Raw genomic sequence first — 21,858 nt, forward strand, 5'->3', positions numbered from 1 at the left:
TTCAGGATCCTGAGGAGGCCTCCCAGCTTCAACCTCCCTCATAAAGTCCTCATAGTCACACACTGACACATCATCATCTTTGTTATCAGGGGGAAGTGCAGTACCTGGTACTGCAATTTGACTGGCACACGTCTTGAGTCATGAGGAAGGTGTACTGGACTGGCGCGGCAGTATTAGGGAAACATTCCTCGGTGTTGGCCATCTTCCCGCGTGCACATGGGTAGTAGTGCTGGATGCAGCACGTCAGTACTAGAGAAGAACTCCTCGGATTTGGCCCACATCGAGTGGCCGATCCGTACTAGCCTAACAAATCCGTACTACAGTAATAAATTATTTGATTATTTTGCTGACCATACTGGATGAGAATAGTACTGCACAAATGCGTACTGGATGCGAGGGTACTGTATACACAATCCACGCAATTGTCTCTCTCCTGTAGCATGTCAGTCACTCTCGAGTAAAAGCTCAACAAGTCGGAAGCATATGACCTTCCATCTCTGAATCCAAACTGACTTTCAGCCAAAATGTTCATCTCCTCTAGATATTTTATCCATCTGTCTTTCAGGGAGAGGGATGTCTGTTGAGCAAGGAAGAGTGGCTGTGCGTGACAGGAATAATTGGAGAGAAATTTTGAATGAATAAATGATGATGCACCCCTGAGGGGATATTCTCCCGCATTTGGTCTGATCAGCTAGTCAGGTCAGGTGCGGGTAAGGGGATGGGTCTATTATGATGTGGCAGGGGTAAACCAGCTCTGCTGTCGGGCCCTGCTGCGGATGTTACTGATTGCACTGCGCAGTTGACCCTTGTGCGGTGTGGTGCAGTGAGGTTCTGTCCCTTCTCCCCTTTGGGGCTAAGATGCGAATTAATGTGTTTGAATGGATGACTAAATGGGGAGTGTGTTGTCCTGTCTCGGCTACCTTCCTTTCATTGGGGGAAGCAGCCAAGGTATATAGATAGATAGGTAGATAGTCTTTCAGGATTCTCGTGCACAATTTTGTGACCATGCTGGTCAGGGACACTGGTCTATAATTCAGGGTTTCATCCTTGTTTCCTGCCTTACAAATTGGTACCATATTGGCGCTCTTCCATTCCTGAGACATTTTCCCTTCTTCCAGAGAACACTCAATAAAACCGTAAATCTTATCTGCTAGTTGTTCTCTGCATTATTTCAGTACCCAATTAGAGATTCCGTCAGGTACTGGGGCTTTTCTTGCATCTTGAGTTTCCAGTAATTTACTGTATAAACTTCCTGCACTACAACTTTTATATCTTTCATTACTACATTTCTAGTCATTCCCTCCCCCTCCACAAAATCCCTTTCTTTAGTGAAAACTGATTGGAAACATTTGCTCATTATTTCAGCTTGCATTGCCACATCTTTATGGACCTCTCCTTCTACTTTCAGTTTGTTAGTTCCTTCCTTTTGTTTCATTTTGACTTTGACAAATCTGTAAAACAATTTGGGTTCTTTCCCACATTTGTCAGTTGTATCATCATCATCATCATCCAATCCTACATTGCCCCATGAGGAGCGTAGGAGCCTGGGGCTAGGCAAGTTGGTCCTGATATTTAAGATGAGAGCGACCAGCCTCACTCATCCCTGAGTGGCATTAAGTGAGCAATAAACCCCAACCATCCCTTGGATATAAACCTTCACCGGCTCAATCCTATTGGAGTGCCACAATTACCCACTAAACCACCAGGCACCATCATTTGGTTATATGGTTACCACCCAGCATAGTAAATGGTTTCCTGGTGTACAGGAAACCATTCGGCTTGTCACTCAGTGTAGAGTCACCCATAGAAAGAAGGAACAGGAAAGAATGAAGGAAAGAAAAACAGAAGAGGGAGTGTAAAGTCACCCATAGGCAGAAGGGTGAGGAAAGCATGAAGGAAAGACAGACAGAAGGGGAAGGAAGGAAAAGAGGGAGGAGAGGAAGGGGCAGACACCTGAGAGCAGCACTACACTGAGTGAGTGGATGATGGGTGCCCCCACCTACCACCATACCTTTTTCAAATTTCCTTTTTTCCTCTCTATGTATTCTTCTTTTTTCATATCTACTTCTGTATTCTTCTTTTGTTCTATTATTACCTCTCTTCAGTTGTTCCATGCAATGTCCCTTTCTTTTTTTTTGCTATCATACACCTTCTGTTAAACCAATTCTTTTCCCTGTTTTCATTTCCACTTACTGTTGGAACATATTTTTCTACTCCCGAATTATAGAGGTCTAAAATGGTATCCCACTTCCTCTGCATCTCGCTTGTTTCTCTGAATTTTCTCCAGTTTGCATTGTTGAAAAATTTCCTCAGTTCTGTAAAGTTTGCTTTCCCAAAGTTGTATCTTCTCTGTCTATAAAGCTCATCTCTTGGCACCACATTCCCTTTTATCATCTGGAACTCAGTGACCACATGCTCACTTTTTCCTATAGGACACAGATATTTCAAAGATTCAGTTACGTCAGCTTCTTTGGTTAGCAGTAAATCTAGTCTTGCTGGTGTGTCATCACCTCTGAATCTTGTCTCTTCTTTGACCCACTGGGTCATTACATTATTCATTGCTATAGTTAACAGTATAGTGCCCCACAAATCTTCACTGCCTCCTGAGTCCCACTCCTCCCTGTTCACCTCTTTACAATTAAAATCACCCATCAGAATTATGTTGTTGGTTTTCTCAATCACTTTATGGAGGTAACCAATTTTTGTGGCAGGTAGGGGTGCTCACCATCCACTCACTTGATATAGTGCTGCTGTCGGGTGTCTGCCCTTTCCTCTTCTCCATCCTTCTTTCCTTCCATCCTCTTCTGTCTTCCTTTGCTTCATTCCTTCCTTGTTGTTCTGCCTACGGATGACTTTACACTCCCTCTTCTGTCTTTCTTTCCTTCATTCTTTCCTCTTCCTTCTGCCTGTGGGTGACTACACTGAGTAACAAGCCAAATGGTTTTCTGTACACCAGGAAGCCATTTACTACACTGGATGGTAACCATTTAACCAAATTTTGGCGCCTGGTGGTTTTGTGGGTAATTGTGGCACTCCAGTCGGATTGAGCCGGTGAAGGTTTATATCCAAAGGGTGGTTGGGGTTTATTGCTCATGTAATGCCACTCAGGGATGAATGAGGCTGGTCACTCTCATCTTAAATGTCGGTACCAACTGCTTAGCCCCAGGCTCCTACACTCCTCATCGGGCAATATTGGATTGGATGATGATGATTTCCAAAGGTAGGTTGGGTAGGGTCTATAAGTACCTGTCCAGGGGGCATTTTCCTAAGTCCCGGACATGCCTTTGGATCTATTACGTTGGATCTTGGAGGGATTGCTGTACAGTATATCGCTTATCTATCCGTTAGCTGTCCTCTTCTCGATGTTAAGCTGCTGGGATATCAGTCTTGCTGGAATATTTGCTAAATAAAGAACAATAATCTGCTTGCACTGACACGCTGTAGTATTGTACTGACGATCCGTCTTGCTCACAGTGCTCACGGGTTTTCCCAAGTAAATATCATTCTTCATAGAGAATTAAATGTGGATAATAATATATTTTTAAATGTTTATTTTTCTTAATTGATGGCACTCGCGATTTTGACATTACCATTATCTGTTGGTTTTATTTTATGGGACAGTTTTCCTATTGTGTTGTTGATTTAGGATGTAAAATAAGTAATACGAAAGTTTCTCCGCATTTTAACCCTGGAACTGTTGAGCGATAGGCTGTGTGTTTCTCATTCTTTCGTATGGCTAAGCCTCAACTTCAGCATATTGTGGTTTCCTCTTCCATAATGCGAGATATACAGTCAAAACACTTATACATTGCTTTTTGGAGTTGTTTACCTAAATATTGCTCTTTCCATTGTGCAATATAGGAAATTTAACTGGGCCATGGCAGTTGCCAGATACCACTTTCTGAGCGAAAGGTACAAGGAATTGGGTCATCATTCCTTCCAGTTTCGTACACATCCAACAGAAACTGATACTTCTTGTTGATGTTTTTGACAACATTTCACTCTAGTCTACATTTTGGAAATAGTTCCTTAGGGAAGCAAAATCTTCCTTTCCATTATTACTTCTGCCAAGGAGGTTATGTTTTCACCCCCGTCTGTTTGTTTATTTTTGTTTGTTGGTTGGTTTGTGAGCAAGTTTACACAAAAACTACTGGGTGGATTTCCACGAAACTTGGTAGAAGAATGGGCCATGGCCCAGAATACACTCCATTAAATTTTGGTATGGATCCGAATAAAGGTGTAGATCCAGGAATTTTTTTTTTTCACTTTTCTTTAACATTGCAAGATAGGGCATTGGCAGAGGTATGTGCTTTACTGAGTGCCATTCCAGTTATATCTGTTTTCTCTGTGTTTTTCATCTCTTTCACCTTCCTTTACTCCCACCACATCCGTCTCAGTAATCAGATGATCACTTTTGCATAGAGGGCATTGATAGGTTATATTCTTCACATCGTTTGGGTCCTTCATGAATACCAGGTCCAGCTTTGACGGTTTGTCATCTCCTCAAGACTAGTTCTTGTATTTTCTTTAATTAATTAACATATTATTCTTCACCATTTGCATCAGGTTATTGACCCACAATTCCTTGTTGCTTCCAGCATCCATTGCTTCCTAGTCAACTTCTCTGACAAACTCCCCCTTGATTATTATTCTGTTCCTTCATTCAATTGACACCTTTATCTGTACAATTGATTCTCTTTATCAGCTGTTCATAATCTTCTTTTTTCCATATCCTAGTTTGAGGGGGCATGTAGAATACAATTACATCTATTTTATCTCCATAGTGGTCTTCTGTTTCCATTCCCAAAATTTCTACCATGGTGTTTTCAAGTTCTGTCCTTTTTGCTTTTAAATCCGTATAAGTTAAAATTATTACTCCTCCCCCAAACTTACCATTTCCATCTTTCCTCCACACATTTTATTTCATCCATCCAAATAATTTAGTATTGACATCTTGGGACAATTTGGTCTTTACCATGCAACTACATACTGTACTTTTTTTTTCTTTCTTTATATAATCTCCTAGTTCTCCTCTCTTAGATATTAATCCATCCACATTACTATACATGATCTTTAAATTTTTCAGTACAATCTTTTCTTTATTCATCCTTTTCCAGCTTGTGTTCGTTTCCATCCTCCTCTTTTCCATCAGTTCTAGTTCATGACATATCACTTCCTGATTTTCATGTTCATCATTCTTCAGAAAAAATTCTTAAACTCATCATCTGACCTCCTGTCATTTTTTTTCTTTCACTTGCTCTTTCAGCTACTTTAAAACTTCTCTCTCTTCCTCATTTAGGTCTTTTCTTTTAATGATGTTTTCAAAACCTAGCTCCCTGCTCAATATCCATGACAATGAGAAGTTCATTTGTTGCACTTTCAATTGCAAACTTAATCCACATTGGTGTTGCATCTTCCTTCTTGTATGGCCCTATTCTTGGTACTTCCTCAATTTCTTTTACACACTTCCCTCCTTCTGGATCTACCTTGTCCAATATTTCCTTCACATGGTTCAAGTCTCCCTCTGTTCTCATTGGCCTAACCTTGTCCTTGTCTCCAAATATCACAACACATTGATTTCTTTTTACAGTTTCTCTCACTATTTTCTCTTTCTTTTTCAGTATATTCATTGCATTTTCTTATATTGTTGTGTTGTTTTCTTCCCATTGTTCCTGAATAATATCCATTAAATTAACCACTTCTTTCTGTTCCTCCTGCAAATGTGCCCATCTTGTTTTCTTTTCTTCCAGTACATTGCTCACCTTCTATGGTTTATTATTACTTTCTGCTAATTTTATTCATTCTTTACCAAATGGGTATGGCCTTTCCATAGTATCTGTTGAAATGAGTTTTGTGGGTTACTTGTTATTATACCTGGATTACCACAGCTACTGGGGATTTTTATAAACCTACCCCTTAAAGCAATAAATGAGGATTTAGAATGCATAAATATTTCACCGATGTCTGCTAGTAGCCGGCCATATTTAATGTTACTAACGTCTATCTATCTATCCATTGCCAGACGCCTCAATCCCGTTTGGGGTGGCCACAAACGAATCGCCTCCAAGTCGCCCTGTCCCCCGCCATTTCACTGCCCTGCTCCCAACTCACACCCCCCTCTCTCATATACCTCTCCACCCCATCCCTCCATCTCATCCTCGGCCTCCCCCTCCCTCTCATCCTCGGCCTCCCCCTCCCTCTTCCCCCCTCCACCTCACTCACATACACTCTCTTCGTCAGTCTTTCACCCTCCATCCTCTCCACATGGCCAAACCACCTCAGTGTGTTCCTCATAACGCTTCCTATCACATCCACATCCACACCACAACGCTCCTTTATATCCTCATTCGTCAGCCTGTATCTCCATGTGACTCCACAGGCTCCTCTTAAATAACTCATTTCCACTGCTCTCACTCTTGACCTATGTCCTTCCAACAACGTCCAAGCTTCACTTCCGTCTGTTAGAGTTGGTATCACAATACTGTCATGTAGTAACTTTTTACACTTCCATGCTCACTTCCCTGTTTCTTATCACTGCTTTCAAAGAACCAGCAACCTTTCTTCCCTGCTGTACCCTTTCAAGCACTTCACCCTCCAAACCTCCATCCTTACTCATCACACTACCCAAGTACTTAAACGTACTCACATTTTCCAATTCCTCACCATCCAACCTCGCTGTCCATTCACTGACTTCACCTCTCTCGAAGACCATCACTTTACTCTTCGCTACATTCACCTTTAGATTCCGTTTCTTACACACTCTCCCAAACTCATCCACCAAGCCTTGCAGCTCCCCTTCGTCTTCACTCAACAACACAGTATCATCTGCAAACAACAGTACAGGGAGTTTCCAAACACTATCCTCTCTCACCAGGGCCACTCCAACATCCACTACCCTACCTTGTACCTCTTTTATTACCCCATCCATGTACAGATTGAACAACCATGGAGACATGACACATCCCTGTTTCAACCCAACCTCCAAAGAGAAAAATTCACTTAGTTCACCATCCACACGCACTGCAGCCTTTGCACTATCGTACATACTCTTCACAGCATTCAACAACTTCCCATCTACTCCATATATTCTTAACACTTTCCACAATCCTTGTCTATCCACCCTGTCATATGCTTTCTCCAAATCCACGAAAGCCGCATACAACTTCTTTCCCTTCTCTAGAAACTTTTCCACTAAAGATCTAAGAATGAATATCTGATCTACACAACCTCTTCCCTTCCTAAAGCCTCCCTGTTCTTCTCCAACTAATTTCTCTTTTCAATAAGTATCCTACCATACACTTTTCCTATTATACTAAGAAGACAGATGCCCCTATGATTACCACACACTTCTTTTTCCCCTTTTCCTTTGTACAAGGGAATAATTATACCTGACTTCCAATCCTCTGGGACTCTACCTTCCTCCCAGGCCAATCTGCACATCTTCCACATCCATTCTACTACTATCTCTCCCCCATGCTTCAGCATTTCACCACACACTCCATCAATTCCTGGGGCTTTCCCCGATTTAACTTTCTTCATTGCTTCCACAACTTCTATCCTACTGATTTCTTCCTGTCTTCTCACCTCTCTCCTTCTCCCAGCCATTCCCCAGCCACTTATACTCGCATTACTTCCATCCTCTATGTTCAACAATTCCTTAAAGTGTTCTCTCCATCCGCTCACTTTTTCTCCCTTCTCCACTAGTAATCTACCATTTTTATCTTTCACTCCCCTGCTAACTTCACTTCCACCCTGTCTTACTCTTTTCACCTCCTTCCAGAACATTTTCTTACAGTCCCTCCACTTTACACTCAAATTCCTTCCAAATTCCTCATCCACTCTCCTCTTACTCTCTCTTACTAATCTTTTCACCTCTCTCTTTCTTTCTACATATAACTCTCTCTTCCGCCTCTCAGTTTCTTCCACGGCCCTATTTCTCATCCATTCATTGTATGCTTTCTTCTTTTGTGCCACAGCCTGTCTCACCTCTTCAGTCCACCACGCTGTTCCTTGCACCCTCCTCCGTCTTCTCTTCCTTCCACACACCACATCACATGCTGCACATATTTCTTCTGTAAATATCCTACAGACACCTTCCACGTCTCCCATCTGCTCCAATTCATATTTGCCCAATCGTTCCTCCACTTCTCTCTTATACTCTGCCTTTTTCTCATCCTCTTGTAACCTTTCCACTCTCCTTGCAACTACTCCTTCCTCTCGTCTTTCCCTTCTTCTATTCCTCCATCTTACTTGAATTTTAATTCTAGCCACCACCAAGTAGTGGTCAGAAAGTCCACTCCCCCAACCTCTATAAACTCTTGCATCCATTACACATCTTTGCATCCTTTCATCCACACACACATAATCAATCATTGCCTTCCTTTCATTCAGTTCACCACCCACCCTTCTCATCACTCGCCATGTATACCTGTGGATCATTTTATGCCTGAAGAGGGTATTGGCTATCACCAACCCCCTCCCAGCACAAATGTCCACCAACGCACTCCCATTCTCATCTGTCTCAGCAGGCACACCCCACTCACCAACTATTCCATCCACCTTCACATTCCCAACTTTACCATTCATATCACCAATCAAAAACACTCTCTCATTCCTTCCAAACTTTTCCATGCACACTTCTACATTTGTCCAGAACTCTTCTCTCACTCTTCTAGCACGATCTTGCGTTGGCGCATACACACACACAATCGCCCACATTTGTATTCCAACTTTCAACTTTACCCACACAATCCTTGACCCAACTGATCCATACTGTCTTATGCTCTTCTTCCATCTTTTACTCACAACTATACATACTCCTTCCTTTGACCTCTCATTCTCACCTACTCCTGCACATATACCCCATCCATACTCCCATTCTCTCACACTTTCTCCTCTCCATTTTGTTTCAGTTATTCCACATACATCCACTTTCGCATCCTCAAGCACCTGGACAATCTCTCTCTCTTTCACCTCATCATTCGCTCCCCTTACATTCCACGTAGCCATTTTCAAGTCCTTTGTCCGGTCCTGGGTCGTCATCGTTTGGTCAGTCCTTGTCCGAGGCTTATTGTTTGTTTTTTTAGTTAGTTGTTTTCCGGGGAGGGGCACTAACCCTCCGCCAACCCTTTTAGTTGCCTTTTACGACAAGCATGGATACTGGGGGAGTATTCTTGAAAAAAAACCCTACCCCCAGGGGGGGTAGTCAAACGCAAGTGAGGTTAGGTTGGATTAGATTTGGTTAGGTTAGGTTAGGTTAGGTTTGGTTAAATCATTAAGTTTCCCATTGCTCTGAAATGGGATTCACTGACGCATCCAGTGGGAGCAATGGTTGGTAAACAGCTTGGCCAGTTGGGGAGATCATCGGTAAACATTGCCGCGTGCAACCAGATCGTTTCCAACATCCCAAAATAGGTATACTGTATTTTGTCTTTTTCCAGTCACTTCTTGCAGTCACAATGGAACAGTTAACTATCCATGTTGCTTATGTACCCATATTACTTACCTTGAGATTGTGAGTTTGTTATGATACAGTATGGGTGGAATTGCCATGCCCATTTGGTAAAGAATTACCCTAATTTTTGTGATAGTTCAATATTTTCTTGCTTCAGTTTTTCAATTTCTTCATTGGCCTTTTTGGCTGATTCAGTCTGGTTCTGAATTTTTTTTTCATTCATTTCCAACATTTCTCATGAAACTCCGTCTTCCATTTTCCTTTCTGTATTGCTGATTCTCATTATCAACATTTTGATCATGTTGATTACACTGATCTCACTGTCAAAGCCTAGAAATTCAAATTTGCCAGTTTTTTGTTTATGTTGGTGGCCATATTTGATACTGCTGTGGTCAGCTGGTTCCAAAAAGTTTGTGAGAATATTTATGTGTGCACAATTATTTATAGATAATGATCACTTGGACTTACAACAGGCATCATGTTAGAGAATTAAAAAAAAAAAAAATGTGGGCAGGACAAACAAAATTCCTAAAACTACTCAAGGTAAGTTCATCAGTAGAAGGTGGTTGGGACACATACGATCGTCAGTTCATCTCGTGTGTATGTGTTAATGCTTGTGTGTGTGTGTGTGTGTGTGTGTGTGTATTTACCTATTTGTAGTGTACAGTACAGGAATTGAGCTAAGCTCATGTTGCCCTGTCTCCATATCTACATTTATCTAGTCTACTTTTAAACACATGAATGTCTCTTGCCTGCATCACCTCTTCGTCTAAGTTGCTCCAAATACTTATGCTTCTGTTCGGGAAACTGAACCTTTTAATATCATTAAGACATCTATTTTTCCTCAACTTGAAGTCATGGCCTCTTGTTCTTCCAGCATCCACCACAAAAAGATCCTCTCTATCCACCCTTTCCAGTTCTCTTACATTTCTAAATATCATGATCAAGTCACTGTTTTCCCTTCTCTCACGCAGTGTTGGAAACTTCAGTTTTTCCAATCTCTCGTCGTAGGTGAGTTCCCTTAAGATTGGTATCATCCTTGTTGCCATCCGTTGAACCCTTTCTAATTTATCAATATGCTTCTTCAAGTGAGGTGACCATACCACAGCTGCACACTCCAGTCTTGGTCTTATCATGGTCACTATCAACTCCCTCAGCATTTCCTCATCCATATAGTTAAAAGCCACTCTCATGTTGGTCAGTAATCCTTAAGTTCCTCCAATGATTTTGTTTATATTCTTTTCTGGTGACAAGTCATCCTGAATAAGCACTCCCAAATCTTTCTCATCTTTTACTAATTATCTCATTGCCCATTTTATATGTCCAGTACGGTCTTTTTTCACTCATTCCCATTTCTAACACATGACACTTCTTGGCATTAAATCCATTTTCCAAGTCTAGCTCCAGCTGTGGAGTTTGTCCAAGTCCTCTTGCAGTTTTTTACAACTATCAATACTTTTAATATGTTTCATGATTTTAGCATCATCTATAAACATACTCATGTAACTATTCAAGCCCTTTGGCAAATCATTTACATATATCAGAAACATTATTGGGACTAAGCCAGAGCCCTGGGGTACTCCACTAGTCACGTTTCTCCATTGTGACACCTTGTCTCTTATGACTGTTCTCATCTGGCTTCCTGTCAAAGAATCTCCCAACCACTCTGATAGTTTCCCATGCACCCCTCCAAAGGTCTTCAACTTCCACAGCAGTCCTACTGCGCACCCTGTCAAATGCTTTCTTGAGATCGAGATAGACACAATCTGCCCATCCCTCCCTCTCTTGTATGACATCTATTACCCTACTGTAGAAACTTAATAAGTTAGTAACACATGATCATCCTTCCCTAAAACCAAATTGTCTTGGTGTTATCACTCCATTTTCTTGTAAGTACTTTATCCATCTTTTTCTAATAATTTTCTCGCAGATTTTACAAACAATACTAGTAAGTGATACTGGTCTGTAATTGAGTGGATCTTCCCTATCTCTTCTCTTGAAAATTGGCACAATTTTTGCTCTTTTCCAATCTTTAGGTAACTACATTTTCCAGTGAGGTCTTGATGATGATATAAACGGTCCACACTAACTGGTCCGCACATTCCTTCAGGATCCATCCAGACACACCATCTACTCCCATTGTTTTTCTCACATCCAAATCCCTCATCAGCTGCAGCATCTCATTCACGTCGACTGTAATTTCTGCCATTCCCGTCACCCCGAGTTCTATTTCAGGTTCCCTAAATTCCTCTTCCAACACACAAACTGACTGCAGCTTGTTCATTATTTCACACAATTCATCTTCTCTTTTGTAAGTTTCATCTCCATCCCTCAATCTTATTATACTGTCCTTAACTTTCATTTTACCATTTACAAACCTATAAAATAGTTTTGGCTCTTTTTTACATTTAGTTACAATATCATTTTCATATTTCCGTTCTTCTTCTCTCCACACCTTTACATATTCATTTCTTACCTGCTTGTACTCCTCCCAAGCCCTTTCATTATACCTTTTTCTCACTTTATTCCATGCTCTTTTTCTTGCCTCTTGTGTCATTCTACATCTGTTGTTAAACCATTCTTTCTTCCTTTCCACAGCTGCGGAAAATTTTGGGACATATTTACTAACTCCTGTTTTATATACTTCTATCAAAAACTCATACAGTATTTCTCATCAACATTTGTGATCGTATTCATTTTACTCCAGTCTACATTTTGGAAAAAGCTCCTCAGGGAAGACAAAGTCTGCCTTCCCATAATTGAATTTATTTTCTCCGTGTTTTTTGTCTCTTTCTCCTTCCCGGGCATTGGTAGGTAGTATTCTTCACATCATTTGGGTCCTTAGTGAATACTAAGTCGAGTCTTGATGGTTCGTCACCCCTAATTCTTGTATTTTCTTTAATTAGGCTAATTGGGTTAACATGTTTTCCATTACCAGTTCCATTAATTTATTTCCCCATGATTCCTCATTGTTCCCAGCATCCATACTTTCCCAGTCAGCTTCTCTACAGTTAAAATCTCCCATTATTACTATTCTATTCATCCATCCATCCATTTATCATCCAATCCTAAGTTGCTTCTGTTTCTTCGTTCAATTAACATCTTTAATTTACTAATGGATTCTCTTATTAATTATTTGTAATCTTCTTTTGTCCATTCCTTAGTATTGGGGTACATATAAAATACTATTGCATCTATTTTTTCCCCATAAATGTCCTCTATTTTAATTCCCAAAAGTTCAGCCATGGTATTTTCAATTTCTATATTTTTTGCTCTTAAGTCATTATGGGTTAAAATCATTATACTTCCCCCAAACTTACTTTCTCTATCCTTCCTCCAAATATTATAATTGTTCCATCCAAATAATTTTGTGTCAACACCTCGGGGGAATTTAGTGTCGACCAAACAAACAATATCAGGTTTATTTTCATTTATATAGTCTCCAGTTTCCCCTTTCTCAGATATTAACCAGTCTCCATTACTATACATGATTCTTAGATTTACTGCACTGGGTTTAACTTTACTCATTCTTCCCTTTTTCGTATTCATATCCATCCCCCTTGTTTCCTTCACTTCTAGTTCTTCACATACCACTTCCTTACTTTCATATCCATCACTCTCGAAAAAAAAAGTTTTACATTCTTCCTCTGTCCCCTTGTCATTATTTTTCCTTTACAGTAAGACCCCACTATAACGGACTAATTGGGTCCCAAACCATTCCAAAAAAAGCGAAATTCCGATAAAAGTGACATCCGGACTTCCTCTCGCTACTCTGGACTTTTTCCGATATATCAGACATTAGTCCGGATCGCATGAACAGTTTTTAAACTGTTTTGACTACCATTGCGGTATCATTCTGTGTTATAACTTCAGTACCGTACATTAATCATATGGTATAATATTTATAATAATAGTGTGCTGTGCACGGATGAACATGTCTTTTAATTACCTTAGTGTGGTGAACACAGCTGGAGTGGTCAGGCAGTCCAAACTGCTTCTGGCTTTATCGGACTTTTTCCGATATATAGGAATTTAGTCCGGTAGCTCCTCGAGTCTGATAAAAGCGAATTCCGGTTTATTGAAGTCCGTTATATCGAGGTTTTACTGTACTTGTTCCTTCAAAGATTTTAAAACTTCTCTTTCTTCTTCATTCAAATCTTTTCTTACTATAATATTTTCCATCCCTGCCTCTTTACTTAGTTTACAGGTCACTTTAAGTATATCATTTACTACACTTTCTGATGATAACTGTCATGGGTCTTGCTTCCCCTTTCTTATATAGCCCTATCCTCCTTACTTCCTCAGTTTCTTTTTCCCACTTGTTTCCTTCGGGATCAATCTTGCCCAGTATTTTTCTCACCTGATTCGTGTCTCTTTAGAGTCTTACAGATCTAACCTTTTCTTCCTCCTCCCAGTTTCCAAATATTACCACACATCTATTCCTTTCTACAGTTTCTTTCACTCATTTCTCTTTTTTTCTTCAGAATTTTCACCACATTTTCTTCCATTTTTTTTCTTGTTCATTTCCCTTTCTTCCTGAATGATTTCTCTTAAGCCAACCACTTCTTTCTGTTCTTCTTCCACATGTGCCCACTTTGCCTTTTGCTCTTCTAACACACTACTCACCTTCTCCGTTTTGTTACTGCTGTCATCTAGTTTTCTCCTTAATTTGATATTTTCTCGTTTCAAATTCTCGATCTCCTGGTTCACCGTCTCATTGGCCTGGATCAGACTCCGTATAGCATTGTCTTTATTATCAGGCATGTTTCTTAATACTAGATCCTCCACTTTCTTTTCTAGTTCACTAATCCCCATAATCAATGTTTTAACCAAATCCATCACATTTGTTTCTCTGTCAAATCCTGGAAATTCAGGTCCCTTGATACTTGCATTGTCAGCCATGTTTGAGGTTGGTTACAGCACTAAACAGCTGTTACTGAAAATACTACAGACATTCATGTACACTCACTGACAATAGCTCTTTACATTTTTGGTAGTCTATATTAAATTACTATATTTTAAACTTAAGACAGGACCAATGGAGACAGGACAAACATAATTCCTGAAAACTACTTAGGGTTTGCAGCGGTAGCTGAGAGATGGTCGAGACACGTCCGGTTGCCCTGGCTGACAGTGTGTGTGTGTCTGTGTGTGTGTGTGTGTGTGTGTGTGTGTTTACAGTGGTAGATCTCTGGTTGGAAGAAGCCACATACTAATGCTGTATTGTTGAAATCCATGATGTGGTTATAGGGTTATGTACTCTTGTAATAGATAATGCCATCGTGGGTTTAGGGCTGTCTCATATGGCTTAAGTGCTTTGATTACAGATTGATTTAAAGTTGAATTGTGTGTTTTCACATATAGTCCTATACTGGAGTGTATTGGTGTTGTGATGAGGAGAGGTAGATTGAGATGGTTTGGACATGCAGAGAGGATGGGGGATGTTAATTGGGTGAGGAAGGTGAGAAGTGTTAATATTGGGGGTAGGGTTATGAGGGGTAGACCAAGAAAGACATGGGATGAGGTCATTAAGTGTGACCTCAGGGTTAAGGGACTGAACAGGGAGGCTGCAATGGATCGTGCAGCGTGGAAAGCCGCCATTAGGTGACCAAGGCCGACGCATGCAAGCGTGTTGGAGCCTTTAAAAATGAAATGAAAATGAAACGACAGTATGATACACTGTGCTGCATGTTTGAAATTTATTTTCTCCTTCAGATTCAGCATCAGATAAATTGATATGGGAATTTTGTAGTTATTGTGAATATTTTTTCATTGTTTTTGTTATTTTAAAAAATCTGAGGTAAGCACAACTCCACAGTATCATATTGCAAATTTATGAGTTTCTGCAGTAATTGCAGTAGTTTCATATATATTTTAGGAGAAATTTATGACTTTGACCAGGACAACTCTGCCATGATGGTATGGAATCTGTGAATAAAATTTTTTTGGAATAAGTTCATTCACACAGAGATTATAATGATATGCATGTGCTCATGTTTGTGCTTGTTTCCAAATATTTATTAGAAAATATGCTACATATACTCATTAATTCACATTGTGCTGTGATAATCATTATTTAATGTACCATTTATCATCTGCAGGAAGAAGTGATTGAGGAAAGAGATGAACGCTTCATCCAGGTTCAGGCACCGACCTTCTCCATACAACTGTTTTCACCGGTCAACTGGCAGGTATAGAGATGCAAACCATGTGTGATGTTTTAGGAGTTGCTGCATCAATTGGCAAAGGATAGAAATAGATTATATATGGTGTCTTAGAATGTAGGTACCAGTAATTTGAGGGGTAGAGAGAGGAGGTGGTAGAGACCTTGAGCAGTAGATGAATGGATTTTTTTTTTTTTTGCAAGGAAGAAGGAACCAAAGACCAAGAGCCCACAAGATTGTTCTTTCCTAGAAAAAACAAAAACAAGATAACAGAGAGCCAAATTCAAGACTTGTTCATTTCAAGATGCCTGGACACTCAGCATTTGGAAGACTGGAGATCATAGGCTGTAGGAAGACAGTTTCAGAGTTGATGTGTTGCATACATGAAGGACTGGAAGTAATGGTTAACCATCATCATCATCTGATCTTCTGTTGCATCATGAGAAGCATAGGTGCCTGGTGCTAAGCAGGTGGTCCTGACATTTAAAATGAGAGTGACCAGCCTCACATATCATTGAGTGGCATCACATGAGCAATAAACCCCATCCATTCCATGGATATAAACCTGTACAGGCTCAATCTGATTGGAGCATCTTAATTACCCACTAAACCACCAGGCACCATAATTTGGTTATATAGTTACCACCTAGCATAGTAAATGGTTTCCTGGTGTACGGGAAACCATTTGGCTTGTCACTTAGTATAGTCACCCATAGGCAGAAGGAAGAGGAAAGAATGAAGGAAGAAAAAGACAGAAGAGGGAGTGTAGAGTCAACTGTAGGCATAAGGAAGAGGAAAGAATGAAAGAAAGCCAGAAGACGATGGAAGGAAAGAAGGAAGGAAGAAAGGAAAGGGCAGTCACACGAAAGCAGTACTAGATTGAGTTAGCGGATGGTGAGTGCCTCCATCTTTCTTGCATTATAGAGTTGGACAGAAAAGGGATGAGAGTTTGTTGCTAGAAGGGTGCTATGTACCCACTGTAGTGGTGAAGGGATGCATGCAGACAATTCAGAGCAGCAGTGGCTATTGAAGTACAGTAGTGATAGAAAAGAGATAAAGATGCAATAGTGCGTCGAAGAAACAGAGTTTGGAGGGAGCCAGTAAGAAGAGGAGAGTTAATGAGACAAAAAGCCTTTGACTTCACCTTGTTGGAAGAGCTGTATGTGGGGAGCCTTCCAACACATGAGAGTTGTACAGTACGCAGGGGTGAATAAAACCGTGTATAAAGTCAATAACTGTGCAGGGGTAAAGAAGGCACAGAGTTGGCATAGCACACCTCCCCCCCCCTCCCCCCTGGCCTTTCATTTAAGGTTGCACCATGCATCCATCTAATCATTATCATCTCTCTGTGTTTGAGCTTACGAATATCCTCTTCCTTCACTGTTCAGGTTGCATTACCATACAACATTACACTCCTTACCCATGCTACATACAAGTACCCCTTAACTTGGAGGGAGAGCCCTCTCAGTGTCAGGAGAAGCAACACCCAGAGCTTCATCCAACCATTCCTTACCCTAGCGACAGAGTTAGCTCTATCCTTACCTCCAGGACAGAACGTGTCCCCCCAGTAAAACTCCTCCACATAGTCAAGAGACCCACGTCAAGATCAGTCCTATTCCAGTTGTCTATCTCAGCATGCACTCCTCTACATATCAGCATTATTTCTCAGCCTTCCTCTAATACCACTACATCTCTTATGTGCCCACTTATCACGAACACTGCACAAGATGAAGTTACTTTCCACACACTTGTAGCAAATTGCAGATGGCCACACATCCTCTGCTTTGACAGTACAGTCACCATCCTTAGATATCATTTTTGTTTTTTCTCATTTACCCTCAAACCCTTGTACCCTGTTACTTCTTTCCACTTCATAAAACTTTCCTCCACATGACTGTAAATGTGTCTAAGGAGAAGGGTGATGCCAAGGATAGAGGAAAGTGTAGAGGCATAAAGCATTTGGACCAGATACTATAAGTATTGGAGAGAGTCCTGGAAAGTATGGCAAGGGAAAGAATGAATATTGATGAGGTGCAGTTTGAGTTTATGCCATACAGAGGGATCACTGATGCAATATTCGTTGCCTGAAAGCTTCAGGAAAAATGTATCGAAAGGATGAGGAAGTTGCTCACTACTTTGTTCTTGTTGCTTTGGAGAAGGACTTTGACAGTGTGTCCAGGGAGATGGCTAAGTGGGCATGGCAATGTACAAGGGTGACTGCACCCAGATGAGAATGTGCTAAAGTTTGAGTAATGAATTTTCAGTGAATGTTAGTGCGCATCGGAGTCAGAGTTGTGTCTCATTGTTTATTGTGGTGCTTAAAGGTCTCATGTGACTCCAGAACTGGAATTGCATGGAAGGCATTGTTTGTTGATGAGTTGGTGTTCATTGCAGAGAATGAGAGAATAGCAGAAGATATGTTTTGGAGATGGAGAGATGGAGTACAAGGGTTAGGGAGTAAATACAGATAGAGCAAAAGAGATGAAATCTGGTGCAGGTGGCAATACTGTCAAAGCAGAAGGATTAAGAGATGTAGTGATACTAGAGTTAGACTGGAAGATATTGCTGGTTTTGTTGTGCGATGTGTAAAGGAGTGCATGCAAACACAGAGATGCAGGAAAGGATTAATATTCTGGGGAGTTTCTTGAGTGTGTGGAGGATTTTGTTACGGTAGTAGTTGCTCCTCCTGATATTTAGAAGGCTCTCCCTCAGTGCTAAGGGGTCTTTATTGCAGCATGTGTTAGGAGTATAAATGCTCTGTGGCTGTGAGACTTAGGAAGGAAAGGAGGAGAATATTTCTGGGCTCAAATGTACATAAGATGAAAATGACCAGATGGATGGCCTGGATGGGTTAGGAGTACAAATGAAGAGTTGAGAGGAAGGATGGGAATAGAATGTGCTAGTGTTGTGATGAAATAGATTGAGATGGTTTGGGTATCTGGAGAGGCTGACAGTGACAACTAGTTGCAGAGGGTAAAGTTATGAGAGGCAGGCTGAAAAAGACTTACAATGAAGTCATAGAGTGTGACCTCAGGGACAAGGGACTGAATAGAGGTTGCTAGTGACTGAGCCACCATTAGGTGACTGAGGCCAACACATGCAAGCAGAACAAATGTGGACATGACGATAGACTAGATGGGTTGCACTTTTTCCAGCTAACAGATGTTTTCTACTACACAGTGTTGCAAGAGCATTTTAATTACATGAAGCTCATAGTTTAATAGAGGTTTCATTGAGATGGACCAGAGAACTTTGAAGTAGTGAATGATAAATGAATGGATGTATGGCTCATTTCACAGGGAAGTCTGTTGATAGTTCTCTTGAGGCTTCTCTTTCTAGTTTGTGGATCTTACCCATCCCATTAATTTGCTGGAAGTAGGGTTAGGATGATGATGATTATTACTCTTTATCACTGTATAGGTAGACGCCTCAATTTTTTTTTTTTTTTTTTTTTTTTTTTTTTTTTTTTTTGAGGGTGGGAGAAAATAGGATTGATTTGTGATATAAATGTACAAGTAGTTAATTCATTGAGTATGATATTTGTAACTGATCCCAGGCATTAGTTACTATATAGGATTTTGAGATTCAAGGCACTAATTTACAGGGACAGTATGGAGTTAGATCTTAAGGTTTGACTCACTAATGAAAAGTTTGTGTAGAAAATGACTAATCATAATCATCTTTGCATAACAGATGATCCCCAACACAGACTACAATCTGGAGCTTTGGGAACACGTCACTTGCTTCAAAAATGTCATTCTTGCATATGAAGGTGACCGTTCTGGACTTCGGGGCTACCTTGCCCTTGGCACTACTTACTGGTCAGTTGTAGGATTATTTGAAGCAGTTACTTCCAATAGACTTTGTTTTCCTGTTTACAGTGTTCTCCTTTATTAGCCCTTCAGGCTGTAGTGCTTGAGAAGCAGAGTATTCCATACTGAGCAGGGTTGGGGAAAAAAAAAAAAATTGTGTGTGTGTGTGTGTGTGTGTGCGTGTGTGTGTTTAATCCATTTTTTTTTGGGGGGGGGGTTATTGGACTTTTTTGGCTTTTATTGTTATTCCTCATATTTTTATGTAAATTAGTTAAAAGAAGCAATTACAAGGTAATTTAGAATGAAATAAAAAGTATGGAGTGTTATCTGAAGAACAGACACTTGTTTTAGACATGTTGATACACGTTGGTCCATTTGGACCAAGCCTTTGATAACTTGTCCTGTACCGGTACATGTTAATACAGGAAATTGACAAGTGAGGCATGACTACTGCTGACCCAGTACTCAATGTCTCAGTCTCAGTTTCTCCTTGGTAGTGAGAGGACCATAACAATGAAATGCCTGGTGGTAGTGCCAGAAAAAAAAGGCAACTGAGTGGGTTGAAGTTGATATTTTAGAAAATTACAAACAGAAAGCAACCTGCGAATATTGCAACCAAATAATAAGTGCTAGAATTGAAAGAGTGAGAACCCATATCCAAAAAATTGAATGTCCCAAGAGGAAAGCTCATTAGCCATAGGGAAAGGATAGGTAAACAAGGCATTTTGAAATACATTAGGATTATTTTAGGAAAATGAATGCATTGTCTGCCTGTATAACTGTGACTGCAGAGAGAGTGAGGGTATCTAAGTTCACAGGGTCCTATGTTCCCCAGTTTTGCATCCTAACATAACCTAACTAACCTAACCTATCCTATCCAAACCCAACCAAACTTAACCTAACCTTACCTAACATATCCTAACCTAACCTTGGGAACATTGGGATGATCCAGAGAGAGGGAGAGGGGGGGGGGGAGAGAGATGATAAAGAAAAAGAGGGAGAAAGGGAGAGTTACCAGTAAATTATCAAAAAAGAAATACAGTGATGAATATATAGTTGAAGATTAGCTTTTGGTTCATATTTTTTTATTTAAATATTTCAACCTTTCCATATTAGCATGTGTGGAGTAATGTTAATTTCAATTTCAGTGTCATTCAAAGCAATTTTGCTTTATACCATAAGGCTGTATAGTTCCAGGAACTAGTAGAGATGGGATTAAGAGACTTGATTTATCAAGTTTTACCCAAGTTTGAGGGTTATATTGAGATAATGGGTTTTGATGAATAATATATGTACCTAAACCTCATTTATCTATCTGCTGCCAGATGCCATAATCCTGTAAGGGGTGGCCTCAAACAAATCCCCTCCATGTTGGCCTGTCCCCTGCCATTTCACAGCCCTGCTCCCAGCTTACACCCTCCTCTCTCATATACCTCTCCACTCCTTCCCTCCATCTCATCCTTGGCCTCCCCCCCCCCCTCCATGGCACTCACATACACTCTCCTTGTAAGTCTCCTGCTGTTCATCCTCTCCAGATGGCCAAACCACATCAGTGTGCTTCTCCTAACACTTCCAGTCACATCCACATCTACACCACAATGCTCCTTCACTTCTTCATTTGTCAGTCTGTCACTCCATGTGACAACATATGCTCCTCACAAATAACTCATTTCCACAGCTCTCACTCTTGACTTGTGTTCCTCCAACAAGGTCCAAGCTTCACTTCCAGACATTAGAGTTGGTGTCATAATATTGTCGTGCAGTAACTTTTTCACTTCCATGCTCACTTCCCTATTTCTTATCACAGCTTTCAAGGAACTGGCAACTTCTCTTCCTTGTTGTACCTTTTCAAGCACTTCACCCTCTAAACTTCCATCCTTGCCCATCACACTACCCAATTACTCAAACACACTCACATTTCCATTTCCTCCTCATCTAACCTCATTGTACATTCAGCGACATTTCTCTTGAAGACCACAAATTTACTCTTCCCTACATTCACCTTTAGATTCCATTTCTTACACATTCTCCCAGAATCATTCACAAGCCATGCAGTTCCCCTTTGTCTTCACTTAACAACACAGTATGGTATCATCTGCAGCTAACAGTACAGAGAGTTTCCAAATACTACCCTCTCTCACTAGGGCTGCTCCAACATCCACTGCTCTACCATGTATCTCTTTTATAACCCCATCCATGTACAGATTGAACAACCATGGAAACATGACACATCTCTGTTTCAATCCAACCTTCAAATAGAAAAATTCAATCAGTTCACTCTGTACATGTACTGCAGCCTTAGCACCCTCATACATACTCTTCTTGGCATTCAGCAACTTCCCATATACTCCATGTATTCTTAATACTTTCCAAAATCCTTGTCTATCCACCCAGTCATATGCTTCCCCCATATCCGTGAAGGCTGCAT

The 21,858-nt window shown here is 40.6% G+C and overlaps 1 protein-coding gene across 1 annotated transcript in view; it reads left to right on the top strand.

Moving 5' to 3' along the window:
* Cpsf160 (cleavage and polyadenylation specificity factor subunit 1) overlaps positions 1-21,858 on the top strand; it is a 265,363-nt gene that overhangs the window by 169,693 nt on the left and 73,812 nt on the right. The window contains exons 19-20 of the mRNA XM_080283825.1: positions 15,556-15,645; positions 19,312-19,439. Of these exons, the coding sequence (XP_080139951.1) occupies positions 15,556-15,645; positions 19,312-19,439 (218 nt within the window). The remainder of the gene's footprint in view (positions 1-15,555; positions 15,646-19,311; positions 19,440-21,858) is intronic.

The sequence above is a fragment of the Coenobita brevimanus genome, chromosome 98 (assembly GCF_032717465.1).
Source record: "Coenobita brevimanus isolate Jiangsu-jjx chromosome 98, ASM3271746v2, whole genome shotgun sequence".
Taxonomy (NCBI): domain Eukaryota; kingdom Metazoa; phylum Arthropoda; class Malacostraca; order Decapoda; family Coenobitidae; genus Coenobita; species Coenobita brevimanus.